Here is a 26,677-nt window from a genome sequence, read left to right on the forward strand (position 1 = left end):
TATGATGTTATTTCGACTATATTTAGCTTCTTTTCTGAAGGTCATATTCTTAGAGCTTTTAATCATACACACATTTGTCTCATTCCTAAGACAGATAATGCTCACACTATGAAACACATTAGGCCGATTAGCTTAGATAGCGTCTTTTATAAAATTATCTCTAAAATTTTGATTCATCGCATGCTATGTATAATGAATTATTAGTGATAATCAGAGTGTATTTATTAAGGGCAAGCTTATCAGTGCTAACATATTGATTGCTCATGAATACATGCATTTTTTAAAAATAAGAAATTTGGTGACTATGATATAACTCTTAAACTAGACATGAGCAAGGTTTATGACTGAGTGGAATGGAGTTTTGTTTGGGCAATTATGGAAAAGATGGGCTTTTTGCAAAACATGGTCAGACTAGTTAAAAGAGTGTGTCACTACCGTCTCTTACTCTATTACTGTGGAAGGTCAACCCTATGATTTTTTCAAACTATCACAGGGTCTCCGACAAGGGGATCCACTCTCTCCCTATCTATTTTTATTTTGCGCAGAGGGCTTGTCCCATATGCTCCATAGAGGAGAACAGAGAAACAAAGTTAAAGGCTTGATATTGAATCAAAGATGTCCTAAAATCAGCCATCTTTTCTTTGCAGATAACTCTATTTCATTCAGTAAAGCCACAATACAAGACTGTCAAAACATGTTAGATATTCTACATGTCTATGGTCAGATTAGTGGACAGTTGGTGAATTTAGATAAATCATTAGTTTTCTTCAGCAAGAATACCCCCGAGAATGTTAGAGACCAGTTGGCTGCTATACTACACATTCCTCACGTTGGTAATTAGGATAGATATTTGGGTCTCCCTTTAGTGATTCAAAAATCTAAATATAATGCCTTCAATTATATTAAGGACAGAGTGGCTAAAAGGCTGAAACATTAGAAATGGTCCCTTCTATCATCTAGTGAAAGGAAAATTCTTATTAAGGCTATAGCTACTACAGTACCCATCTATACACTTAGCTATTTTAAGCTACCAGACACATCATTAGATGATATCTAAATAATGACGATGCGATTTTGGTGGGGGCAAAAAGGATCAGAGAGAAGATTGCACTGGGTCAGATGGAGTATGATTTGCAAACCCAAAAATCAGGGTGGGTTAAATTTTAAATATCTAAAAGCGTTTAACCTGGTAATATTGGTGAAGCATGGATGGAGAATTTTGACCAGACCTAACTCACTGCTATATAAGGTATATAAAAGCAAGTATTTTTGGTATTCTAATTTTCTTAAGGCATAGACAGGAAATAACCCCTCTTAGGGTTGGAAGAGCTTAATAAAAGAGAGAAAAGTTCTAGAAAAAGGCATTTTCTGGAGTAGGCAGAGGGAATCCAGTTTGAATTCAGGAAGAAAACTAGTTGCAGAACCATATTATACTTTTTATAGAATCCAATTTTGACCTAGACTCTCAATTGCAGTGGGTTTCACAACTGATCACATTCAATAGATAATGGAATCAACAATTAATCTCAGATAATTTTAGTCTAAAGATAGTTCAAAGTATTTTGCAAACATAAATTAGAGAAGAAGAAGATTTTATTACATGAAAAACACCCATTCAGCCACACTTTTTTTAAATTACATTTGAAAAGCATAGCCTATTCCTACACTTTTTTTCGTGTTTCCTTTTTGTAGGAGAATAGGAAACACATTTGTGGCATCACTTGAAAAGTGTCTCCTTAGATATTATAAATATTACTTATAAAGCGTAGCCTTATATTAAGAGCTATGAGTTTACTTTTTACACCAAAGAGAGCACTTTTGAAAAGTAGTCTATTTGTCATGTTTCAGGTACGCTTTAAAAGTGTTGCCTAATGTATCTCAGGTCAAATGTCCAACGCTTAGTAAATTGTTTTCACTTTTCAGCAAGTGATACACAAACACTTAGCCAAATCAAATGAAAACATAATACTCACCCTTAGCTTTTCCCTTTTTCGCGCCACTCATCACCCCCAAATCAGAGAAAGGGTTCGCCATCACCACTCACCACTCACGGCGTCACCACTCACCACTCACCATCTTCACCACTCACTCATCTTCATCACTCACCATGCCACCACTCATCTTTATCGTCGCTTTTCTCCGCTGCGCGCTCACATCAGGAAGACTCTGCGCTCAACTGAAAGCCTCTCTTTATTCGTTCACCATCGTCAAGAAGGTATGTATTCACCTTCGTTTGGTTTCTAAAATCTGAAAGGGTAGGGTTCCGATTTTAAGGTTTCAATTTGGAGATTTGGTACAATAATCTGCGAACTTGTGAATTAATGAACATGCATACTATTTTGCGGCGCAGGAGAACTCGTGAATTTGGGGTTTCATTCCATTATTGTTGCAGCGCATGAGAACTCGTGAATCTGGGATTGTTGCGGCGTAGGAGAACTCATAAATTTGGGAGTTTCATTCCGTTAATGTAGGTGAGCTTGGCCACTACAAATAATATTAGTTGCTTATTATGTTTGTTGCTTATTATAAAATAGAGAGACTGCTAAATAGGTTGGATAAAGGATTGTTGTAAAATATTCTCTAATATACCAATAATTGATTAATTAGTGAAATCATTTAACCAAATAAAAAAAGTTGTAGAAAGTGTGGAAACTCATGTTTACAAGCAATAGTATTAAATAAAAGAGAAAGTTATCAATTTATTATTATAGCAGAGGTGCAGTGGTGACTGCTGACCAAGGGAAGAAGAAAGAAGATAGTAGCATATAATAAATATTAGTAATCCTTTGAGTTAAGGACATGATAAATTTTATATAAAGAATGGTTGGGTATACACATGAGGCGATATGAAATTTCATGAAATGATAAAAGTTTCGGATGTAATTGCAATAATGTCTCGCGTGACTTGACTTTGTTTACTAAATTATAATCATTTCATGAATTCACAAATCATAGCATAACATTATGTCTCTATCTGTCTTCCTCATGGATTTGGTACTAATTTATAATTTTTTTTCTTTCAATTCTACTAATTTATAGTTTTAAGTACTATGTAGTGATCAGTACTTGTGTATGTTTTTCAAAGTACTTGTTTTGCGATGCTCAAATTTCATAACAATAAAATAGTTTCATCACTATATATTAAAATTAATAATTACTTAGCTAGTTATTAGGACACACCATGCAAGAATCATTATTTATGGGATTTTTTTGTATTTTTAGAAATTTTATATCAAAAAACATTTTAATGTAAAATTCTAAAAACTCTTAATCATGCACATTTATCTCATCTTAAGTACTTTTTAGATCTTTTTTTATAGGATTTTATTATATTATTCCACTCCTCTCTCTCTCTTAATTTTTTTCCAATAAGATTGTGCTGCACTGTATGAGTGTAGATCATAATTTTCCTTTTCTTTGACTTACTTGTTTGTAATTGGTTTAAACTTTTCGAATATTTATTTAAAAAAAAAAGAAAAAAATCAATTTTCTAATTGGTTTTATTTATTATTTATGAAAGTTTTAATGTGATTCTGTTATTCACTCATTTGTTACCCATTCTACTAGAAATAAAATTTTAGGTCTAAACTATTATTTGAAACTACCCTCTGAAGCTCTCTTTTGTAGGTTCTTATTAGCAAATATATGAAGTACATGATGATTGGATTTTTGACGGTATAGAATTTCACAAATGAATTCTTGTTGCAAGTATAGTTTCCAAACCAATCAAAAATCCTTTCATACAAAAGATTGTTTGTCACAAGTAACAAACCCCTAATTTTATAAACCGAAGTATTCAAACCTCGGGTTGTTCTCCCTAAGAATTACAATAAAGTGCCTTGTTATTGGTTAGAAATGTGTTTTGGGGTTTTGGATAAGAAGCATGAAAAGTAAATGGCAATGAAAATAAACTAACAACTATAAAAGGCTCTTGGCAAGGTATGAAAATTAGAAGTCCTATCCTAGTTATTCTTCTCAATTGTGATGAGAATTGTTCATTGCTACCACTTAGTTAACCCTTACTAAATAAAAGAAAGTCAAGTGGATGAATTGACTTGAGCCACAAGTCCTAGCCAACTCCTAAGGAAAGACTAGCTTTAGTGCACTCCAAACCAATTAGCAATCTCTCCAATTACCAATCAACAAAGGAATTAGATAACTCAAGTGTCACTAATTACTCTACCTAGGCCAAGAGGAACAAAATCTATACTATATCTAGAAGAGGCATTTCAACAAATACATAAAAGGCAATAAAAGTAAACAACATAAATTGCAAGAATTAAAGAGAGATCTAACTATAAAGGCAAGAGATCAACAATAGAAAAGCAAAGAACAATTATTATGAATTACCTCTTATTGAATTGAAAGAAAATGGAAGGAACAATAGTAGATCTATAACAAAGTATAAGAACAACATAAAGGAAATTACAATAAAAGAATGGAAGAAGAGTGAATGTAACAACAAGGAATTGAGAAGATAGAAGTAGAAGAAGATGAATTAAAATCTAGATCTAAGAACTAAACCTAATCCTAATCCTAATCCTAGAGAGAAGTGAGAGCTTCTCTCTCTAGAAACTACTTCTACAACTAAACTATGACTAATGGTAACTAACATGTGTTTCCCTCTTCACTCCTTGGGTTAAATAGCATCATAAATGAGTTGGATTGGGCCCACAAGGCTTTAGAATTCGCTGGCCACGTTTTGCTTTAAGTGAACCAGGTGGCAGCAACGGCGCGTGCACGTACTATGCACGTACGCGTCACCATGCGCGGTTCAATCATAGCAAATCTTATATTTTTTCGAAGCCCCGGATGTTAGCTTTCCAACCCAACTGGAACCGCATCATTTGGACCTCTGTAGCTCAAGTTATGGTCGTTTAAGTGCGAAGAGGTTGGCTTGACAGCTTTCCGGTTCTTTCATTTCTTCATGAGTTCTCCAATTTTTCATGCTTTCTTTCTTCATTTCCTTGATCCAATCTTTGCCTCCTAAACCTTAAATCACTTAACAAACATATCAAGGCATCTAATGGAATCAAGGAGAATTTGATTTAGCTATTTTAAGTCCTAAAAAGCATGTTTTCACTCTTAAGCACAATTAAAGGAGAATATACAAAACCATGCTATTTCATTGAATAAATGTGGGTAAAAGGTGATAAAATCCCCTAAAATCAATACAAGATAAACCCTACAAATGGGGTTTATCAACCTCCCCACACTTAAACCAAGCATGTCCTCATGCTTAAACCAAGAATGAAGTAAGGGTATGGCATTTATTCAATGGGAACTAACTAAATGCGCGATGCAATCTACCTATATGCAACTATCTAAATGAATGCAATTGCTTGGTCAAAATAAATCAATTACCAAGAAGCATATATGCACAAGGGCTAAGGACTAGCAAGTCTAATCCAAAGTTGAATTGGGTTATTAAATATTTTTACAAACTTGCATGAGAAGAGATGATCTTGGGTGGAAACATGTAATTGAGCATCAAACCCTCACCGGATGTATTTGCACTCTATTCGCTCGGTGTTTGGGGTTGATTCTCTCAATTATCCCCTAATCATGCTTTCCAAGATTTGTTCTTCTTCTAACAATCAACATATATTCCATGCATGCATACATCTATCATGAGATTTTTTCTTTGGTTGTAATGGGGTTAGGGTCAAGGTAGGATGCATATTTGGTCAAATGAGCTTGAAATTTGAATCTTTGATAAGCTTAAACTTCCCACCTAACCTATGACATCCTATACAATTTCAAAGCTAACCTAACTACCCATTTCTCACTTTTTCACATACTCATGCAATTTCTTTTCATTTCACAACACATATGCATTGATTTTATTGGAACTTGCTTTGGGGCATTTTGTCCCCTTTTTATTACTTTTTCTTTTTTTTCTATCTTTCTTTTTCTATTTTTTTCTTTTCCATATTATTTTTCTTTTTTTTCTTTTCTTTTTTTCTTTTGTTTTTCTCAATTTTTTCTTTCTATATACAAGACCATCAATGCATAAGGTCTATACATTTGATCAATACATGAGCATGTACCCAATTCCCAATATTTTCAATAAAAATACAAAACTACCCTTTTATTCACCCAATGTCCCAAGATTTCCACACTTGAATGATACTCACACACACTTGCTTAAGCTAATCAAAGATCCAAATTAAGGACATTTATTGTTTTCCACTTTAGGCTTGTAATGTGCTAAAATTAAGAACAAGTGGGTTAATCGTAGGCTCAAATTTGGCTAACAATGGAAGATAAAAGGTAAGGCTTTTTGGGTAAGTGAGCTAAATGAAATGATAGCCTCAATCATATAAATGCATAAATACATAAAATAATGGATATAAAGGATCAAACAATTCAAATATTACAATCATAGAAAGAGAATAATTGCACACAAGAAGGAAAAATAAGTGGTTATAAGATGTAACCACACCATTAGGCTCAAATCTCACTTGCTTGTGTTCTTAGCTCAAAACATGATCCACAAGATATATAATTCAAGCAAGTTCTATGAAAAGTTTTCACTCAAATCAATTGGTGCCCTATAGATAGAAATCCTTGAGAAATTTCATTTTTTTGACTAAGCTTATTTTGTATATGTATGCAAAACTAAGAAAATGCAAGTAAAAATCCAAAAATCCTAGAATGAAATGCAAAAGTGTTGGAATTAGAATTTTGTCACCCAAAATCGCCGACCGGTCGGACGACCTCCCCACACTTAAAAGTTTGCACCGTCCTCGGTGCACTCAAAGATGAGTAAGGGGGTACGGCGACTCTCCGAGTTGCTGTGTGTTCTTAGTCTTGCTTCCATGTTTGGTGTTGGTGCATTGTTCATGAAAAATAAAAATATAACACCATAAGATGAGAATATATAAAAACAAGGAAGCATACATTGATGGAATGAGGTGCTAATCACTAGAAATGAGTGAGTGGATTAGTGTGACATGAATGACAAATAAGTGTGTGAATTCTAAATTGCGCGGTTTAGAACGCACATTAGCCTAAAAGTTATGTCACAAAAGAAGCATGCACTTCACTTATCCTAGTGTGCTTGAGATGCTTTAAGTAAGCTTGTAAGGTAAAACAAGCATTAGAGAAGCATGGAAGCATTCAAGCTAAAACATATGGATGCATATGATCATGAAATACAATGCATTAAGGTAAATGCACATCATCATCCATCAAGAAATTGCCTAATCACAGAATAAGGCTCAAATCACATGGTGGCTAGCTACAACATGCAATTCAAAAGAGTTACAAGCTCAAATGCAATTCTCATCACTTGGTATTCTTAAAAGGTAAGCATGAAAAACTCAAAACCAAGTAGCAAAATATAACCTCAATTAAATAGTCCAACAAAGATTATCAAAAAACATTCATGCTAAAATAGCATTTAGGCAATAAGGGGCAGCAATGTATAGTAAACAAAGTCAATAATCCAACACTTATGATGAAAAGAGAGAAAATAAAATGAAAACTAAACTAAAACTAACTAATTAACTAATTAACTAACTAAAATAAATGGTTATCCATGGTGTTTGGAAGTGTTGAATGAGGGGTAGAAGAAGGGAAGAAGAAAGGAGAAGGAAAGAAATGGGAAGAGGAGAAGAAGAGAAATGGATGGAAGAAAGGACATCCACGTGTACGCACGCATGGCGCGCGCGCGTCGATGGCTTATTTCGAGAGTGGCGCGTACGCGTCATGTGCGCGTGCGCGCAAGTGGTGTTCGTGCTAGTTGGCGTGGCGTAGGCATAACTCTCTGAAAAATGTATGGAATGTGGAACTTCTCAATCCACGCGTACGCACGCATGGCGCGCGCGCGTGGATGGTCGAAAATGCTTGATTCACGCGTACGCGCGCAGTGCGCGTACGCGTGGATGGTGCTTTGTTTTTCAAAAATTTTTGCTATGTTTTTACACCAATCCAAGCATTCCAAACCTCCAAACAGCTACCAAAACAACATAAAACCTTATTTAACATACTAAACTACCAAATATACTCAACTAACTAAACAAAACATGAAATTAAACTAATTTTACCAATATTTATAAAAAGAGAAAATGAAAAGAAGTTACCATGGTGGGTTGTCTCCCACCTAGCACTTTTGTTTATTGTCCTTAAGTTGGACTTATGGGGAGCTTCTCTCAAGGTGGCTTGTGGTTGTACTCATCTTGGAACTTCCACCAATGCTTGGACTTCCAATAAGCTCCATCATTCAAGATTAATATCTCCAAGCTTTGATGGAGTTCTTCACAAACCATGGGCTCTCAATGTTGATCCTCATGTGTTCCCGGATCCCATATCTTGTCTTTACACCCATCTCCAAGTTGATTATCATTAATCCATGTGGGTGGTGAGCAAGGTGAATTCTCAACAAAGTGACCAAACATCTTTCTATACCCATGTACTCTAGTTATACACCAACCTTTGCTATCAAGCTTTGGACATGTGACCATAATGAACCTAGGATGATGTTTTCAACCACTAACCATCTCTTTTTTACTCTTAAAGCCACAAATATATCTAAGTTGTCCATCCGTTTCAAGCAAACCATATTCAAGGGGAATAATAAAGCTTGAGTATAAGAAATTTACCCACTTGAATGAGAGAGTGGATGGTGGTGGCTTGGGGAGAGGTATTTCCAATGTGCTAGTAAGCTCCACTCCCTTGTTTTCGTCCTTGATTGCCTCTACCTTTTCACAAACTTCTTCATTCTCAATCCTTTGTTCATCAACTTCATCTAACTCTTCTCCATCACTCAAGTCATAAATGGGAGGTTGAGAGAAATCTATCTCCACATCACTTTTAAATTCATTGGGAGAAGGTTCTTCAAATTCAAAGGATTCTTCACCAAGAAGATTGGATGCATGATCTTCATCACCAAGGGAACTCAATTCTTGCTTCATTCTCTCCAAGTCTTCATATAGAATATGCCTCGGAGGTTGTGCACATTCCTCCTCAACATCAAATTTACTCTTCTTGGAGGGATTTTCTTTGATTTTAGCTTCCCATCGAAGTTCCGCATCTCCTAAGTCTTCAACCACTTCTTCCTTTTCTTCAATAATCATAGGCTTCTCCAATTGTTCTAATACAAAGTGGCATTCCTCATTTTCCATCGGGGTTTCTAATCTCTCCTTCATGCTATGTTCTTTAATTGATTCTCCACATGTGACCATGGGAGTGCTTTGAGTGCTCAAGCATTGGGAGGCTAAAATACTTACTACCTTGGTCAAGGTAGCCATAAATTCTAGTGTCTCCCTTTTCATTTTTCCTTGCCCTTGAAGTATAAGGCTAAGGATTTCATCCATTGATGATTGGAGTGGATAAGAGGATTCATTGTCTTGGAGAAAGGGTTCATTATAGGAAGGTGGTTCTTCTTGGTAAGGTGGTGGTGTGTATTGAGGTGGTTCTTGGGAGTAGTAATCTTGGAATTGTGGTTCCATGTATGGCTCATATGGTTCAAAAGGAGGTTGGTATGGTGGGTAAGGATCATGGTCATATGGAGGTGTTTTTTGAAAATAGGCTTGTGAGTGTGGTTGAGGTTCATGTTGAGGATATGACTCATAGGCATATGGTGGTGGTTCTTGAAAATCACAAGGAGATTCACCATAGCCATTGGATTGATATGCATCAAAAAATGGCTCTTCTTCATAGTGCATTGGTGGGGGTTGTTAACATGAAGATTGATCACATGCGCATTGCTCCTCCCACCCTTGATTGTCCCATCCTTGATACACATCCTCATTGTAGCTCTCATCACCTACAACATAATTGTAATCACACTCATAGCCAAAATGAGAATTCATGGTAGCAAGAGAAAATAAGAAACAAAAACTAATAAGAAATAATGAAACAAAATACTAAGACTAGAAAAAAACTAACAAGCAATCTAAAAAGCAAGCTATTCACAATATTCACATATATACAATAACCAATAACATAACACCATTGCAATTCCCCAGCAACGGCACCATTTTGATGATTGGATTTTTGACGGTATAGAATTTCACAAATGAATTCTCGTTGCAAGTATAGTTTCCAAACCAATCAAAAATCCTTTCATACAAAAGATTGCTTGTCACAAGTAACAAACCCCTAATTTTATAAACCGAAGTATTCAAACCTCGGGTCGTTCTCCCTAGGAATTACAATAAAGTGCCTTGTTATTGGTTAGAAATGTGTTTTGGGGTTTTGGATAAGAAGCATGAAAAGTAAATGGCAATGAAAATAAACTAACAACTATAAAAGGCTCTTGGCAAGGTATGAAAATTAGAAGTCCTATCCTAGTTATTCTTCTCAATTGTGATGAGAATTGTTCATTGCTACCACTTAGTTAACCCTTACTAAATAAAGGAAAGTCAAGTGGATGAATTGACTTGAGACACAAGTCCTAGCCAACTCCCAAGGAAAGACTAGCTTTAGTGCACTCCAAACCAATTAGCAATCTCTTCAATTACCAATCAACAAAGGAATTAGATAACTCAAGTGTCACTAATTACTCTACCTAGGCCAAGAGGAACAAAAGCTATACTATATCTAGAAGAGGCATTTTAACAAACACATAAAAGGCAATAAAAGTAAACAACATAAATTGCAAGAATTAAAGAGAGATCTAACTATAAAGGCAAGAGATCAACAATAGAAAAGCAAAGAATAATTATTATGAATTACCTCTTATTGAATTGAAAGAAAATGGAAGGAACAAATAGTAGATCTATAACAAAGTATAAGAACAACATAAAGGAAATTACAATAAAAGAATGGAAGAAGAGTGAATGTAACAACAAGGAATTGAGAAGATAGAAGTAGAAGAAGATGAATTAAAATCTAGATCTAAGAACTAAACCTAATCCTAATCCTAATCCTAGAGAGAAGTGAGAGCTTCTCTCTCTAGAAACTACCTCTACAACTAAACTATGACTAATGGTAACTAACATGTGTTTCCCTTTTCACTCCTTGGGTTAAATAGCATCAGAAATGAGTTGGATTGGGCCCACAAGGCTTTAGAATTCGCTGGCCACGTTTTGCTTTAAGTGAACCAGGTGGCAGCAACGGCGCGTGCACGTACTATGCGCGTACGCGTCACCATGCGCGGTTCAACCATAGCAAATCTTATATTGTTTCAAAGCCTCGGATGTTAGCTTTCCAACCCAACTGGAACCGCATCATTTGGACCTCTGTAGCTCAAGTTATGGTCGTTTAAGTGCGAAGAGGTTGGCTTGACAGCTTTCCGGTTCTTTCATTTCTTCATGAGTTCTCCAATTTTTCATGCTTTCTTTCTTCATTCCCTTGATCCAATCTTTGCCTCCTAAACCTTAAATCACTTAACAAACATATCAAGGCATCTAATGGAATCAAGGAGAATTAGATTTAGCTATTTTAAGTCCTAAAAAGCATGTTTTCACTCTTAAGCACAATTAAAGGAGAATATACAAAACCATGCTATTTCATTGAATGAATGTGGATAAAAGGTGATAAAATCCCCTAAAATCAATACAAGATAAATCCTACAAATGGGGTTTATCAGTACACCCTTGAATCCATCGTCAATAACTTGGTATATCACATGGTTTATTAGTCTGAATTGGTGTTTGACTCTAAAGTCTAAAGGAATATTAGCAGATTCTATTTTTCAAGATTCATACATATATATAATTAGCAGATTCATTTGTTGGAACTGTAAGTAGACTTGTACAAATTTTCTGATGCAACTATTAACTTCAATATATATATTTCTCTGGTTAGGCTGCACTTGTTGGAGGTGCAGAAAATTTGCCCATCTTTTTATGACGTCATCATATTCCCGGGCGTGATATTGTTACGGATCCATGCGCAGCAATGGTGACATTTATTATCACTGCACTCTTTTGTTTTGGAATTAAAGAGGTATATTTCTGTTAGAATCTGTTTTCATACTATGATATTATTTTAAATCCTATACTTAACTATGTTTTTATATCTCATGCTCTTGAGTTTCTCTAAACTTTGTTTGCTTCAACTTGTTGTATTTATCCTTTGATTAAATGGTAGAAATAGTTTCATACCTAAGTAATTTTTTCATTGAGTATGTTTATTCTCAAATAAGTTAGGCTACATAATGTATATAAGTATGCTAATATATACGGTACCTTAACTAAGTAACTAATATTTGTAGTTTTTTTTTGTGCCTTTGTGTTGTTCCGACGTCATTGTTGTGTTATTGAATGTACTATTGGATACTCTGTTTTGGTGCCTCCTTACCCATACTGGACAAAATTTGAGCTTTTTATAATATTAAAACCAAAAAGAAAGAAAAATGTTATTGCTTTTCACTTGCACAATGTACTTGAGTTTCTTATTTTACTTCTCATTTAGTATAAAATTGTGTTATGATTCAATTTTTTATATCTTTTATGGTGACTTATAGTATCTCTTGAATGTGATTGTTGTTTTAAGACAAAAGGGTCTATAGTTTTTAGGTTCTAGGTTCCAGTAATTTAAAAATTTTAAGTATTTTAGTTTATTTTTAATTGAAGCATAGTATTGTTTTGTTTCTTATTTTATGTTTTTGGTGACAAGAAAAGAAGAGTAGTTTGAATTACTCTATGCCGCTCCGATATTGTATGTGTTATTAATATGTTAATTATTTTTTTTTGTTATACTTTTTCAAATCATAATTATTTTTCTATATAATTATGCAGGATAATTCTAAAGATTTGATGAAGATTGAGATATTTATCATGATGATTTATTGGTAAAGATGGAGTTAGTGTTGAAAATTAAAAGATGTATGGTTAATGATGATGTCTTTTATTAGAAGATACATTTGTATGATATAATATTTTGGTTTTTTCTAATTTATTAGTAATAAACTCTACGTGGTCTCATGCATATTTTGATATGAATATGCTTATTCTAGTGTGAGATGTATGAATACTGAAAATTATGATCATCCCAATATTTTTAGTTCATTATATAAATATATTTTATTTTTGGATTATTATTTAAAGATTATTATATGGTATTATTATATATGTATTTTTTATTTTATAATAATTAACTAATTTAATTAAAAATACAGGATTATATTCTTAAAGATTAGATTTTTGATAAAAAGATTATTATTATATATATATATATATAAACAAAAATTAAAAAAATAAGGGACAAAAGGCTGCACTTATATAAAGTAGTTATAGATATACTATTTGTTATGTTTATAAAGTGATGCAGTAGCCCTAAAAGGTGTAGCCTATTCTTTTGAATTCTGGTAACCATTAATGCTAAAAAGCGTAGCCTTTAGATCTGAACAACATCACTTAAAAAGCGCACTCTATTTTCAAAGACTAGAGCCATAGCTTGATACAGAAAAACGTAGCCTTTGAGAATAGACAACACTGGTACAGACATTTCCTACAAAAACGTCTCTAAAACCTAAAAAACGTAATCCTTACCTAAGACATCATTTTTTTAGCCACACCTTTCAAATATATCTAAGTAAGTGTTTTTTTTGTTGTCAGGTTACACGACTGCCTTCCAGTTTCTCTATCCTCCAGCTGAGTTCCTTCGCGAGCAATGTCAAGTTAAAGAATTATTGGCTTCCATATGAGACTTGCGATGTTAATAGAAAGTGTGTACCTTCTTGTGAATAATTATGCATAATGGTCTCCCAATGAATTAGAACCTTCATGAAAGAATAGTTCAAATTTCACATATTTGTTCCATATGTCAGCTGCTGCCTGAGTTTATACAACACTGTCTCCTCTCATATGAGCACTCCTTAAAGGTATGGCAAGCCTCTGAACTGCAAATTCCCAATTTTAATTCACAAATTGAAATTTGGAGATGGCGGATGGAATTAATTAAAGAGATCAGACATAGAAAAAAAATAAAGAGAAGATTTTAGGTTGCGTTTGTTTTTAAAGATAAGACAGGATATCATACTAAGTCAGCGCAATAGAACGGAAATACTAAAAATTATTTTTTGTGTATTGTATGTTTGGATAGGATAAACAAGATACTAATGTAATGTTCTGTATTATATTTGGATAGATATAGATAGAACTAAGATATTATACAAAATGAGTAAAATAGCGATATGATTCTAAATCTTTTACATTAAGTACAAATTAATTCAAGTACAGAAAATCACAAAAAAAATTGGTCTATAAACCAATAAGATAAAAATGGTATTAAAGTAACAAGATTAAGAATAAATAAAGTAACATAAAGTAGAAGAGTGAATTAAGTCTCCATTAATACAGTATGCCATAGAAAAGAGAATGAACGATAAAAAGGAATAAATTAATTATCCAGTCAAATAAAAAATTTTACCAAAAAAAAGAACGCAGAGAAAGAAGAACTACGATGTAGAGAAGAAGCTAAAATTAGAAAAAATAAGAAAAAATAATAGTATAATAATAAAAAATATCTATAGATAGAAAGAGAAAAAATTTTGATAAAAAAATTTGTGTCTATCTTCTCAAATTCTGTGTTTATTATTATCCTTTATAAAAGAATAAACACAAAAATATAAAATATTGTTCTGAAATAATATATTCTGTATTCATGTCTTTGTCTCCAAATATTTTTTAAATATTTGATGTTCATATTTCTGTGTCCTATCTTTCAAAACAAACAAATATCTTATATCTGACAAATCTCCTCTCGCAAATCTAAAAAAGACGAAATGAAGTCATTTTTTAGGGTCGTGTATCTTCACCCCAACACACCGTTCTAGCTGCAAGGAAGAATATAAAAAATAAACATGTTAGAGGTTATTAAGAACTGGTCTTATTTTCTATTTGGTTTGTTTACTGTTATGGTAAAGTGGGAATGTCCATCTTTAAGTTTTTGTGTCTGAGGCCCATATGGACCCAATAATTCATGATGCAATAAAATTATACCTACCTATTTTTTAAAAAAAAAATGACATAAAATACTTTGCTGTTTAGATTTACAAATTAATTTAAATGTATTAGCAGCAAACAGAATTTTAATTAATGTGAAAATTTACATAGAGATATTTTTCGTATGAAATTGATAGTTGAAATTAGTTGGATATCAAATTAGTCCAATATGTCACATCAAAATAACTACATATGAGATTTCACTTTTAATTAATGTTAGAGAATCATTAGAATCAATTTAGATCAATTAGTATCGTCTATATTTATATAGCATATCTGTACATTAATTATAGGATTCTATGTCTTTATTACTTTGATTCATTTAGCACCTATAAATACCTCTTATATATTGTACCTGGCATACAACTCAATAATACACTTTTCACATCATTCTCTCGGTCTCTTGTTTCTATCATGGTATCAAGAGCTTATGTCTTTTTTTTTCAATGAATATTAGTTCATAGCCTCTTTGTTTTTTTTCTTGTCGGCAGTGTTCTTTGGCCTCCTTTTTCGTTCTGTTTTTGACGCTTTGGTTCGTCACCCTCATAACCATCTTGTTCGTCTTGTTGCCGTGATTCCAATGCAACCAGAACTGTCGCCATCCGCCGCCAGACGCGCCTCCATGCGCCGCCGAAAGACGCTGCCACGACCAGGTTGATCTTCCTCCAGATTCCACCCGTGCCTCTTTGCTCGCAATTTTCGAGCTATTTCCGACGCTTTGGTTCGTCACCTCCGGCATCATCGTGTTCTTCTCTCTGTCAGCTTTCCAACGACGCCAAGATCGCCGCCAAATACCACCGCACGCGCCCCCACGCGCCGTCATAAGATTGCTGTCCACCACCATTCTTTCTCATCCAGAAGCTTCAGCAGCCGTTGGATCTTCGTGCAGATCGGAAGTCCCTGGATCGTCCACGTGTCACAAGGCAAGCTGGTTGGATAACCTTGACCCGCGACGACCCGACACGACCCGCGTGCCACCTGTCGGCAGCGTGCCTCCTTCCGCCAATCCGGTGCTGCCACGTGTCGTCACTCGCTGACGTGGCACTGACGTCACCGCTGACGCATCGCTGACGTGGCGCTGACGTGGTTGCCAAGTGGACCCTCCCTAAGGTTTTTTGGTGAGCTCTTTTCGATTCCACACTCTGTTTTCTCGTTTTCTGCTCCGAATTTGCAGTTTTCTTCTTCCTTTGCTATTTCTTCTATTACTATGGAAAAACCGGATGTCTTTCAGCCTATCCCTGTTATTCTTAATGGCTCCAACTATGCACATTGGGTTGAAGCCATGCGAGGATTTCTTAAAGGGAGAAAATTATGGCGATATGTGACTGGTGATATTGCTTGTCCTGTTAAGCTAACTGTATCCAAAGATGGTGCCTCCAAATCCAAGGAGGATGCTGAGAAGGAGAAGGACAATGCAGAGAAATTGGAAGATTGGGATAGTAAAAATCATCAGATTATCACCTGGTTCTGTAACACTTCTACTCCTGGCATTCACTTACAGTTTGGGAGTTTTGAAACTGCTAAAGAGGTATGGGATCATTTGGCGAAACGTTACACTATCTCTGATCTCTCTCATCAGTACCAACTGCTTAAGGAACTTCATAGCCTTAAGCAAGAACATGGCCAAGCAGTTTTTGATTTTCTTGCTCAGATGGAGATTATTTGGGATCAGTTGACCTCCTGTGAGCCTGTTCTTAAAGATCCCACTGATGCTAAGGCATATGAGGATTATCGGAACCGGACACGTCTCATCCAATTTCTGATGGCACTTACTGATGACTATAAGCCGGTCAGGGCTTCTCTTCTTCATCAGAATCCCTTGCCTAGTCTTGAAGATGCTCTTCCTCATCTTAAGTCTAAAGAAACGTGCTTAGGATTGCTTCGTTCTAAAAGTGAAACTGTCTTTGCTGCCACCGACAGAGAGGGAAAAATCTGTCGCAATTGTAATCGGCCTGGGCATTCCTTCTCCGACTGTCCTTCTATTGAATGTCGTAAGTGCAAACAAAAAGGCCACATTGGCTCCAACTGCCCGAAACTGTTCTGCCATTATTGTAAGCTCTCGGGTAAGCTCTCGGGTCACTTGATTGCTACCTGTCCTACTCAACCACCACGCTCAGATCAGAACAAGTATCAACCTCGTCCCAACAACTCTTCGCATGTGCCTGCCTCTGCTGCTGCTGCTACTACTAAGTCCACCTCTTCCACATCTCTCAACACACCTTCTGTCTCTCCATCAGATATTGAAACCCTTCTTCGGCAACTTCTCTCTTTTTCTGGTAATACCCCCGCTACTCTTTCCACCCCTCCAGGTAATTCTAAATGGTATTTTGATTCTGGTTGTTTCAATCATATGTCTCCTTTGCGTCATCTTTTTTCGTCGTTGTCTCCCACTACAAATGCACCTTCTGTTAACACTGCTAATGGTTCCCTCTTGCATGCAACACATCACGGGGTTATTTCACAGTCCAATATTCATCTTTCTGATGCTTATTTTATTCCAAAATTGAATTTTAATCTTATCTCTGTCGGTCAGCTTGTTGAACTTGGTTTTGATGTCATTTTTTCAAATTCTGGATGTCGTGTGCAGGATCGTCGGACGGGAAAGATCATCGGGACTGGATGTAAGGTTGGACGCTTATTTGAGCTCGAGAACCTTCATGTTCCCTCTACCAATCTCGGTGCTGCTTCCTCTCCATCTACTCTTCACTTGTGGCACCGACGTCTTGCCCATAGCTCCTTAGGCAAATTACGTCCTCTTATATCTACGGGTGTTTTAGGTCAAGTTCAAAATGAGTCTTTAGATTGCATTTCTTGTCGCACTGCAAAACAACCTGCCTTATCCTTTACTAATAATACCTCTATTGCATGCTCTCCTTTTGATCTTATTCATTCTGATGTTTGGGGACCCGCTCCCACCACTTCTATGGGAGGGGCTCGATATTTTGTCCTCTTTATTGATGATTATTCCCGTTTTACTTGGGTCTATTTGATGACTAATCGTTGTGAGTTGCCTCAGATTTATATTAACTTTGCCACTATGGTTCGAACTCAGTTTTCAAAGGTCATTAAAATTTTCAGACGTGATAATGCTATGGAATATCGTGACTCCAAACTTTTAAATTTTCTCGCTAAACAAGGTACTTTGTCCGAGTTTTCTTGTCCTGGTACCTCTCAACAAAATGGCAGAGCTGAGCGTAAACACCGTCATATTCTTGACTCTGTCCGTGCGATGCTTATTTCCTCTTCCTGTCCTGAGCGTGCTTGGGGTGAAGCTGTCCTCACTGCTGTTCATGCTATCAATAGACTCCCTTCTTCTGTTCTTGGTAACACTACTCCCTTTGAGCGTCTTTATCGTACTTCTCCCGATTACAGTTTTCTCCGTGTTTTTGGTTGTGTCTGTTTTGTTCTTCTTCAGCCTCATGAACATAATAAGCTTGAACCTCGGGCTCGCATGTGTTGTTTTCTTGGGTATGCTTCTGAACATAAGGGTTATCGTTGTTGGGATCCTATCTCTCGCCGTATTCGTATATCTCGTCATGTTGTCTTCTGGGAACATCACATGTTCTCTAGTTTTTCCTCCTTTGAGTCCATTCCTTCTACTCAATCACCGTTTTTTACTAACCCAAATGTTGATCTCTTTCCTAGTAATGATACTACAGGGTCTACCCCAAGTCCACCACTCGAGGCTCCTGATCCTCCACCTTCTCCATCTCCCGATGATTCCAGTCCGGACGGCGATCCCGCTCCTAGCGTCATGCCTCCTCCTCCCACTCGTTCTTCTAGGGTAAGGAATCCCCCTCCTCATCTTCTTGATTATCATTGCTTTTCGACTATTCTTCATCAACATGAACCTAAGTCATTCAGAGAAGCCTCCACAAATCCAAATTGGCAACAAGCAATGCAGGAAGAAATACAGGCACTTGAAAAAGCACACACTTGGGATTTGGTTGATCCTCCTTCTGATCAGGAAGTTGTGGGCAGTAGATGGGTATACAAGATCAAGACTCGCTCTGATGGCTCTATTGACCGTTATAAGGCACGATTGGTTGCTCAAGGTTGTACGCAAGAGTATGGTATTGATTATGAAGAGACTTTTGCTCCTGTTGCTCGCCTTACGTCTGTTAGAGCTCTCCTTGCCATTGCTGCGGTTAAAAGATGGTCTCTCAGTCAGATGGATGTGAAGAATGCATTTCTTAATGGGGATTTGAAACAGAGAGTCTATATGAAACCACCTCCAGGATATCCTTGTCCTTCCAGTAAGGTTTGTCTCCTTCGCAAGGCACTTTATGGACTTAAGCAAGCTCCTCGTGAATGGTTTGACAAGTTCAGCACTACCATTTGCAGTCTTGGCTTTATTTCTAGTCCTCATAAGAATGCACTTTTCATTCGTAAAAGCGACCATGGAGTTGTTCTTCTACTTTTGTATGTTGATGACATGATCATTACTGGAGATGATGTTGATGGTATCTCTGATCTCAAGACCTCACTTCAGCCTACCTTTGAGATGAAGGATCTTGGTTCTCTCAGCTATTTTCTTAGTCTCGAGGTCATCTCCACAGATGATGGCATTTATCTCTCTCAGGCTAAGTATGCTTCAGATCTCCTTGCTCGCACTGGGATTACAGATAGTCGTACTGAGTCTACTCCTCTTGAGCCTAATGTTCGATTTACCCCTATGGATGGCACTGTTTTGGATAATCTGACACTTTATCGCCAGTTAGTTGGCGGTCTCGTCTACTTGACTGTCACCCGACCAGACATTGCCTATCCAGTTCATGTCCTCAGCCAGTTCTTGTCTGCTCCCCGTACTACTCACTATGCGGCAGTTCTTCACATTCTTCGGTATGTCAAAGGCACTCTTTTTCATGGCCTTTATTTTTCTGCCAATTCCTCTTTGACCCTTCAGGCATACTCTGATGCTGATTGGGCTGGTGATCCCACTAATCGTCGTTCTACTACTGGTTATTGTTTGTTTCTTGGCGACGCTCTCATCTCTTGGCGTGCTAAGAAGCAAACGTTCACTGCTCGCTCAAGCACAGAAGCTGAGTATCGTGCCCTTGATGACACCACTGCTGAGGTTATCTCGGTTCGTTGGCTTCTTGAAGATCCGGGAGCTCCTCAGTCGTCCCCTACTGATGTCTTTTATGATAACCGCAGTGCTATTCAGATTGCCCATAATGATGTGTTTCATGAACGCACCAAACACATTGAGATTGATTGTCATTTTGTTCGGCAACGAATCCTTATTGCTGTTGGGACACTGGATCAGACTGCTGATATCTTCACGAAAGCTCATCACCCGACTCGCTTTCGGATTCTGTTATCCAAACTCAAGTTGGTATCCTTAGCTCCCACTTGAGTTTGAGGGGGGATGTTAGAGAATCATTAGAATCAATTTAGATCAATTAGTATCGTCTATATTTATATAGCATATCTGTACATTAATTGTAGGATTCTATGTCTTTATTACTTTGATTCATTTAGCACCTATAAATACCCCTTGTATATTGTACCTGACATACAACTCAATAATACACTTTTCACATCATTCTCTCAATCTCTTGTTTTTATCAATTAAGTGTAAGTTATCTTAATTGATCAACACAATGTTTGACAAAATGGTCTAATAATGAATAAATTATCTTATCTTTTTAACACTTTTTAATTTTTTTTTAAACGAGATTTTTTGTTAATACCAAATCCACAATTAAATGATCATTCACTAATTAAACAACTCAACCATAATTATAACTTTAATATAATTTTCTCTCAATAATAATATAATATGTCACAAAAAAAAACAATACTCAAATAATAATAATAATAATAATAATAATAATAATAATAATAATAATAATATATTTTCATCAATTTGTGTAAGTAATCGTGAACTTAAGATATCTAAAGATCTTTAAGAATTTCAATTCAATTTAAAATTTTCAACTTGATTATAATTTATTAATAAGTTTTGTTTAATTGCATAAAATTTGATTATAATTTAGCACAGATTTGAGGACACATATATCACGGTAGATTTTGAACTTCGAGAAGGGAACTGAGATATGAGGAATTTAGGTTCTTTATTTGTATTTATTGATTATGCTTAGCAGTATCACAAAGGCACAATCTCAAAGAACATGAGGAAGCTAAGGTAGGCACAATGTTAAAGACACATATGAGGATACTTGCATTCATCCCACCCAGAAATAACCATTCAGTTTTTTTCTTATTACAAATATCATATATATAAATATAAAAATTTATCAAATATTTTTGTTATGATGGTGATACTTTAATTCATACTCTCTTGACAAGTGTTTCTTGGAAGAATTTTGTTATGGGAACTAAATCAAGGATTGTAGAGATAATCCAATGTTTTTTTTCTTCAAGAATATTAGGCGTTAAGACTTAAGTAATTCTGTTAGATAGATAATAAAATATCTATACAACGTAAATAATGAATTAAAAATTTGGTTCAATACAAATAAAAAATAAAAAACACTTTTTAAATTATTCAAATAAAAAAAATTCACTTAGTTATTTAGTAAAAAAATTAACTATACCAAATCCTAATTTACCAAACTAATTTATCTAAACACTTTTTTTCTTAAACCTTCTATCACTCTCACCTTCATTAATTATCCCACTTTATCGGCATCAATTGCATCCTCACCGGCCATCATCCACACCCACTGGAGTCATCATGTTGTTGCCGCTCAACAAGTAGCCCCCCCTCCCCACTACACGTCTCTCTCTCCCTCACCGGTAGCCAACATCGCAGGCGGGCTCTTCTTCCCCGTCGCGTCTCTGTCGTGTCCCGCGCGTCTCCCTCTTCCTCGCCGAAAGCCAACCTCGGCATCGGTTTCGGCTCCGTGCTTCCCCATGACGCGCTACTTGGATCACCATCTATCTTCACCGTGCGACGCTCACCCACTCACCGGAGATACATGTTGTCGGACTCCTTGCATTCGTCACTGGTTGGCACGGTAGACACGATCACTGATGTCGTACTCTGTCCACTCGCTACTTTAATAGGTTAGTTGATGGCCAGGGTTTTAATTTTTAAAACGGTAATGCATTTAGTCGAATGAATGAATTTTCTCTCTTGTACAAAAAACAATCATCTATGTAACACTTAAAATAACCATCTAGTTTTCTAGAGAACTGAACATCCCGCATTCGTTAATTATTTACATTTAAACTGAATCCAACAAAATAACCATATGATTATTCGTTAATACAACTATCTGCACCAACAACAACCATCTGATCTTGTATGAAACTAAACATTCGCATCCAACATAAAACTTTAATTCATTACATGCTTGGATTGTTGCCCCATTATAGCACACTTGCCATATGAAAGAATAGAATCATCAATGATTAACGAGGATGGTGCAATAGAAATTTCTTCACCCATAGTAAACTCCATCCATGAGTATGCGAGGGGAATGCAGGGGTTATTATTTACGGTGAGACTACAACGGTGTCGGTGGATGACTGTGACAGTGACGGCACAATCGACAGCGGGTGCAGCGAAAAGGGGGAGGCACGGGACGGCTGCGGAGTGATCCGTCATGGTTACAGAGAAACAGCGGCATAATTTGAGATTTTAGTGGTGTCGGTGGAAGCCTCACAGCAGCGTCGGCACGATCGGTGAGGGTAAGGCTGTGGCGAAAAAAATTGGAGATTGAAAAGTAATAATGAGATTAGAAGTAATCGTACGTAATGTGAAAAAGTTTAATTATTATTCCTAATTTTTAAAATTTTAAAATTTGAAATTAAATAATCAATTAACAATTTAATTTTTAATTATAATTTTTTTTAATTTATTATTTACCTTGTTCACAATTGTTAATATTTTTCTATAGAGGAGTGTTACACATACAAGTCATTTTGGCTTACAAGTCTTATAAGTTGGGCCAAATCTAACACGCGCGTCACTGAACCATCTTTGCTTGTTTCATCTTCGTTTCCTTTTTCAAGTTTCTTGTCAAATTTGTTCGATCTCCTTCGTACGTTCTCTCTTTGCCTTCGATCTTCTTTTGTTTTTTTCGATTTTCATGATTTCTGAAATCAAGCTTTCAAATTGTTTTGAAGATGATGGAACTTGAGAAATACACCCGAACGATTATAAAAATACACCCAAATAATTATAGAAATACATCCAAAGGATTACAAAAATACACCTAAACAGTTACAAAAATACACCCAAAGGATTACAGAAATTTTCCAAAAGATTTAAAAAATACACCCAAAGGATTTAAGAAATACACCAAATATAGGAGGGGACAGTATATTTCTTCTTGAAATCTTTTAATGTTTTGCTGGTTAAGGTTGAGGCACATGGCAGAGATAATCTAGAAAAAAAATATAGAAGAACAGTAAAACAGTACCTTGATGAAGGAAAAAGAGAAAACGAAAAGAGAAAACGAAAAATAGGAGAAGAAATTTCAATAAAAAAAAGGAAGAAGAGGTGGTGTTGATGACAACGGTAACGAGAGAGAAAAATTAAGAAAAAGAAGACGAAGAGATACGGAGAAAGAAGAAGAAGAAGAGGAAGAAGAAGAGAAAGAGGAAGAGGAAGCGCGGAGAAAGAAGAAGAAGAAAAAGAGGTACAAAAAAACGTAAAAGCAGCATGAGTATAAATAACTTGTATGACTTATATGTGGAGAATAATCCTTTTCTATATTTTCTCAAACTTAAAAGTTATTTGTAACTTATTTAGGGTGAGTACACGTGTTAATTATAATTTAATTTCTAAAATTTATGGTCAGGTCTTTGACCCACCACTTGAGATCTAAAATTATAATAATAAAAGATTTGTAATTTTTGAATTATGTCTTATCCAATTTTTAAACTTTAAAAAATTTTTAATTTAAAAATTTTAAATTATCATTTTAAAAATTTATATTAATTTTAAATTTTTATGTTAAAAACATTGTAATTTAAATTATATGATATCCAAAATTTAAGAATGATTTAATTTAAACATAAAATTAGCTGATATCATCATAATAAATTATATTAATTAATTTTGTCTTTTAAATTGATCTAAGTCGTACTGCTACAAAAAAAAAAAAAACTAATACATATCGAGATAAGTTTAAATATAGATTTTAAACTCCTCTTCAAACAAGAACAAGAGGAAAAATGAAAATATTTTAAAAAGTATATATAGGTAAATAATGAATTTATTTTATTTATTTTAAAAAACAAACCCAAAATCTCTTGTATATATACTTTGTAAGTGGCTGACGTTTTTCTTTCACCTTAATTTTTAGGGTGACTTGTTTTTCAAATTTATAAAACAAAATTACTCTCTTAAATCTTCACCCTGCTTTAACTTCTAACCAAACACTAAGTTATTTTAAAGAAGGTAAAAACGCAAGTGAAGTTGACTTTGTATAAAGTTGATATTTGAGTGCTGTTAGATAAAAATTTAGTCAAATCAGTCAAATCATCTAACGACACTCAAATATCAACTTCATATAAAGTCGACTGGAACTGAATTTCCACCTTTAAAAAAACAGACAAAAGAGTAAAAGAATGACAGAATCTTATTATTTCTATTTTTAAATTGTTGTGCAACAAAACATTATTACGAAAGATATATCTTAAAAAAAGATTTATGTTGCAATCTTTATTTAGATAGAAACATAAGTCTAGAAATAAAAGATGATCCTACGATAAAAGGATATATAAGACCGTTATTATTATTAGCGGCTCAATATACCTCCCTCATTGCATTTCTAAACTTTTAAGTTTAATTATTATGATGTGATATATATATATATATATATATATATATATATATATATATATATATATATATATATATATATATATATATATATATGAGTATAATTATATATAAAAATAAAATAAAAAAACATAATTTATTTAAATATATATGTTTGAAAAAAAATATTATCTAATTTTTATCTTTATTTTTATAGTAAATATAAATAAAAAATATATGACACAAAATTAATATACTAATAATACAATTACATATATTTTTATTTTTTATTTTTTTTATGATTAAAAAATATTCAACTATTCAATTTATATTTTATATTAAATATACATTTAACATGATAAACTAATATGATAAATTATCAATACATAATAAATATAATGAATATGTTATTTTATATTTATATTTTATATCATATTCAATTTATCATGTTAGACTAGAATAAAAATTATGCACCGCATAGATTTAATACTAGTTGGAGATAAATTGGAGACATAAAAAAATCACAAAAGTGTATTTGTTTTATAAATACTAGTGGCTCAATAGTCATTTTCAGCCGCTTTTATATTATTTTTAAGAAATTAATTTTATTTTTTAATATATTATTTATTTTTTAAATTTATTTGATAAATATTTTTTTATTTTAATATTAACATTATCTTATTTATATCATATTTTGTTAAAATTAAAATTATTATAAAAATCTTTAAAATGTTAAATTATAAAAGCACATAATAAAAATAATATAAAATTACCATAGTTTAAAGTTTTAGATAATATATGGATATTTGACAGAGAAGATTTTTTTCTCAATTTTTCTTAAATATACAAAGAGTATATTTAGAATGATAATGTTTCTATTGTATTTCTTTAAAAACTTTGAATGTCATCTATTAATTTACACTCTTATAAATATACCGAAAGAGAAAATTTAACTTTTTCTGTTATGAGTATTTTTTTATTATTATTTAATGCATACAAAGTCATCTATTTTCATTTATGATAAAAGTTAAATGATATTAGTAATTTTTGTTTAACAACCTTAGAATAAAGTACAAAAATAAGAATAAAAACTAAAAAAATAAATAATTCTAAAAAAAGAATAATATCAAATTTTATGCCATTATGTATGAGAACAATGATTATTTTATTATATTTATTTTTATACCAAATAATAAAAAGTTAAATTTTATGTTATTTTTTTGTTATTTATTTTACTCATCTATATTTGTTTAAATTAGACTTTATACTTATTGAGTGGTGTTTTCTCCAAACAAAAAAATAGTTATGAATTATTTTTATGTTTTTATAAGAGTAACATTCATTATATCATAATTTTAATAGTTGATATAAATTTAAAAAAATTGAATAAATTTTTATTTATTTTGACTACATTCAAGAGTGAATTATATATATTTCTATAATCGAAAAATAGACTTAACTTCATAATTTAATTTATAAAAAAAGTCTCATCTTTTTATTTATCCTAAAAATTAAAAATTAAAATTAAAATTTATAATTTTGATTAACAGATTTAAAATAAAATATAAAAATAAACTTTGAATAAAAATAAAAATATAAAATTTTGAATTCCAAAATATAAAATAATTAAAAAATAAAAATTACTTAAATATAATTTTTTAAGGCATTCCATGAATTTAGACGAATAAATATTATATGTAGAATAAATCATGATATATTGACACAAAAATTATCGTGTGTATATTTTTTTAAAAAATAATAAACCTATCTCATTTATAATAATATTGGAACTTAAATTTAAACACTAATTGATATTATATATTGTGTAGGTACTTAGAGTATATTAAAAGGTCAATGAGTAATAGCTCAATTAAGAGGTTGCAGGTTCGAGTCTCCTATCTTTGGTAAAAATAAGAAATATATTAAAAGAGTATGTTAATAATTGAAAGTGAAGTAGTTATATATTTCTCTCGTGAGTTAATGTAAAATTTTACAAAATGTGAGTACGTGTATATAATTTTAGATTATAAAAATA

General features: G+C 33.7%; 1 protein-coding gene across 1 annotated transcript; it reads left to right on the top strand.

The window, feature by feature from the left end:
• The first annotated feature begins 2,107 nt into the window (after positions 1-2,107).
• On the top strand, positions 2,108-20,959 carry LOC140173681 (uncharacterized). Its single transcript, XM_072198194.1, has 8 exons — positions 2,108-2,215; positions 13,512-13,610; positions 13,724-13,777; positions 15,491-15,823; positions 16,075-17,869; positions 18,560-18,673; positions 18,989-20,238; positions 20,903-20,959. The coding sequence occupies exons 1-8, from the start codon at positions 2,108-2,110 to the stop codon at positions 20,957-20,959; spliced, it is 3,810 nt and encodes a 1,269-aa protein (XP_072054295.1).
• The last annotated feature ends 5,718 nt before the right edge of the window (positions 20,960-26,677 follow it).

This window comes from Arachis hypogaea, chromosome 6, assembly GCF_003086295.3.
Source record: "Arachis hypogaea cultivar Tifrunner chromosome 6, arahy.Tifrunner.gnm2.J5K5, whole genome shotgun sequence".
NCBI classification, from domain to species: Eukaryota; Viridiplantae; Streptophyta; class Magnoliopsida; order Fabales; family Fabaceae; genus Arachis; species Arachis hypogaea.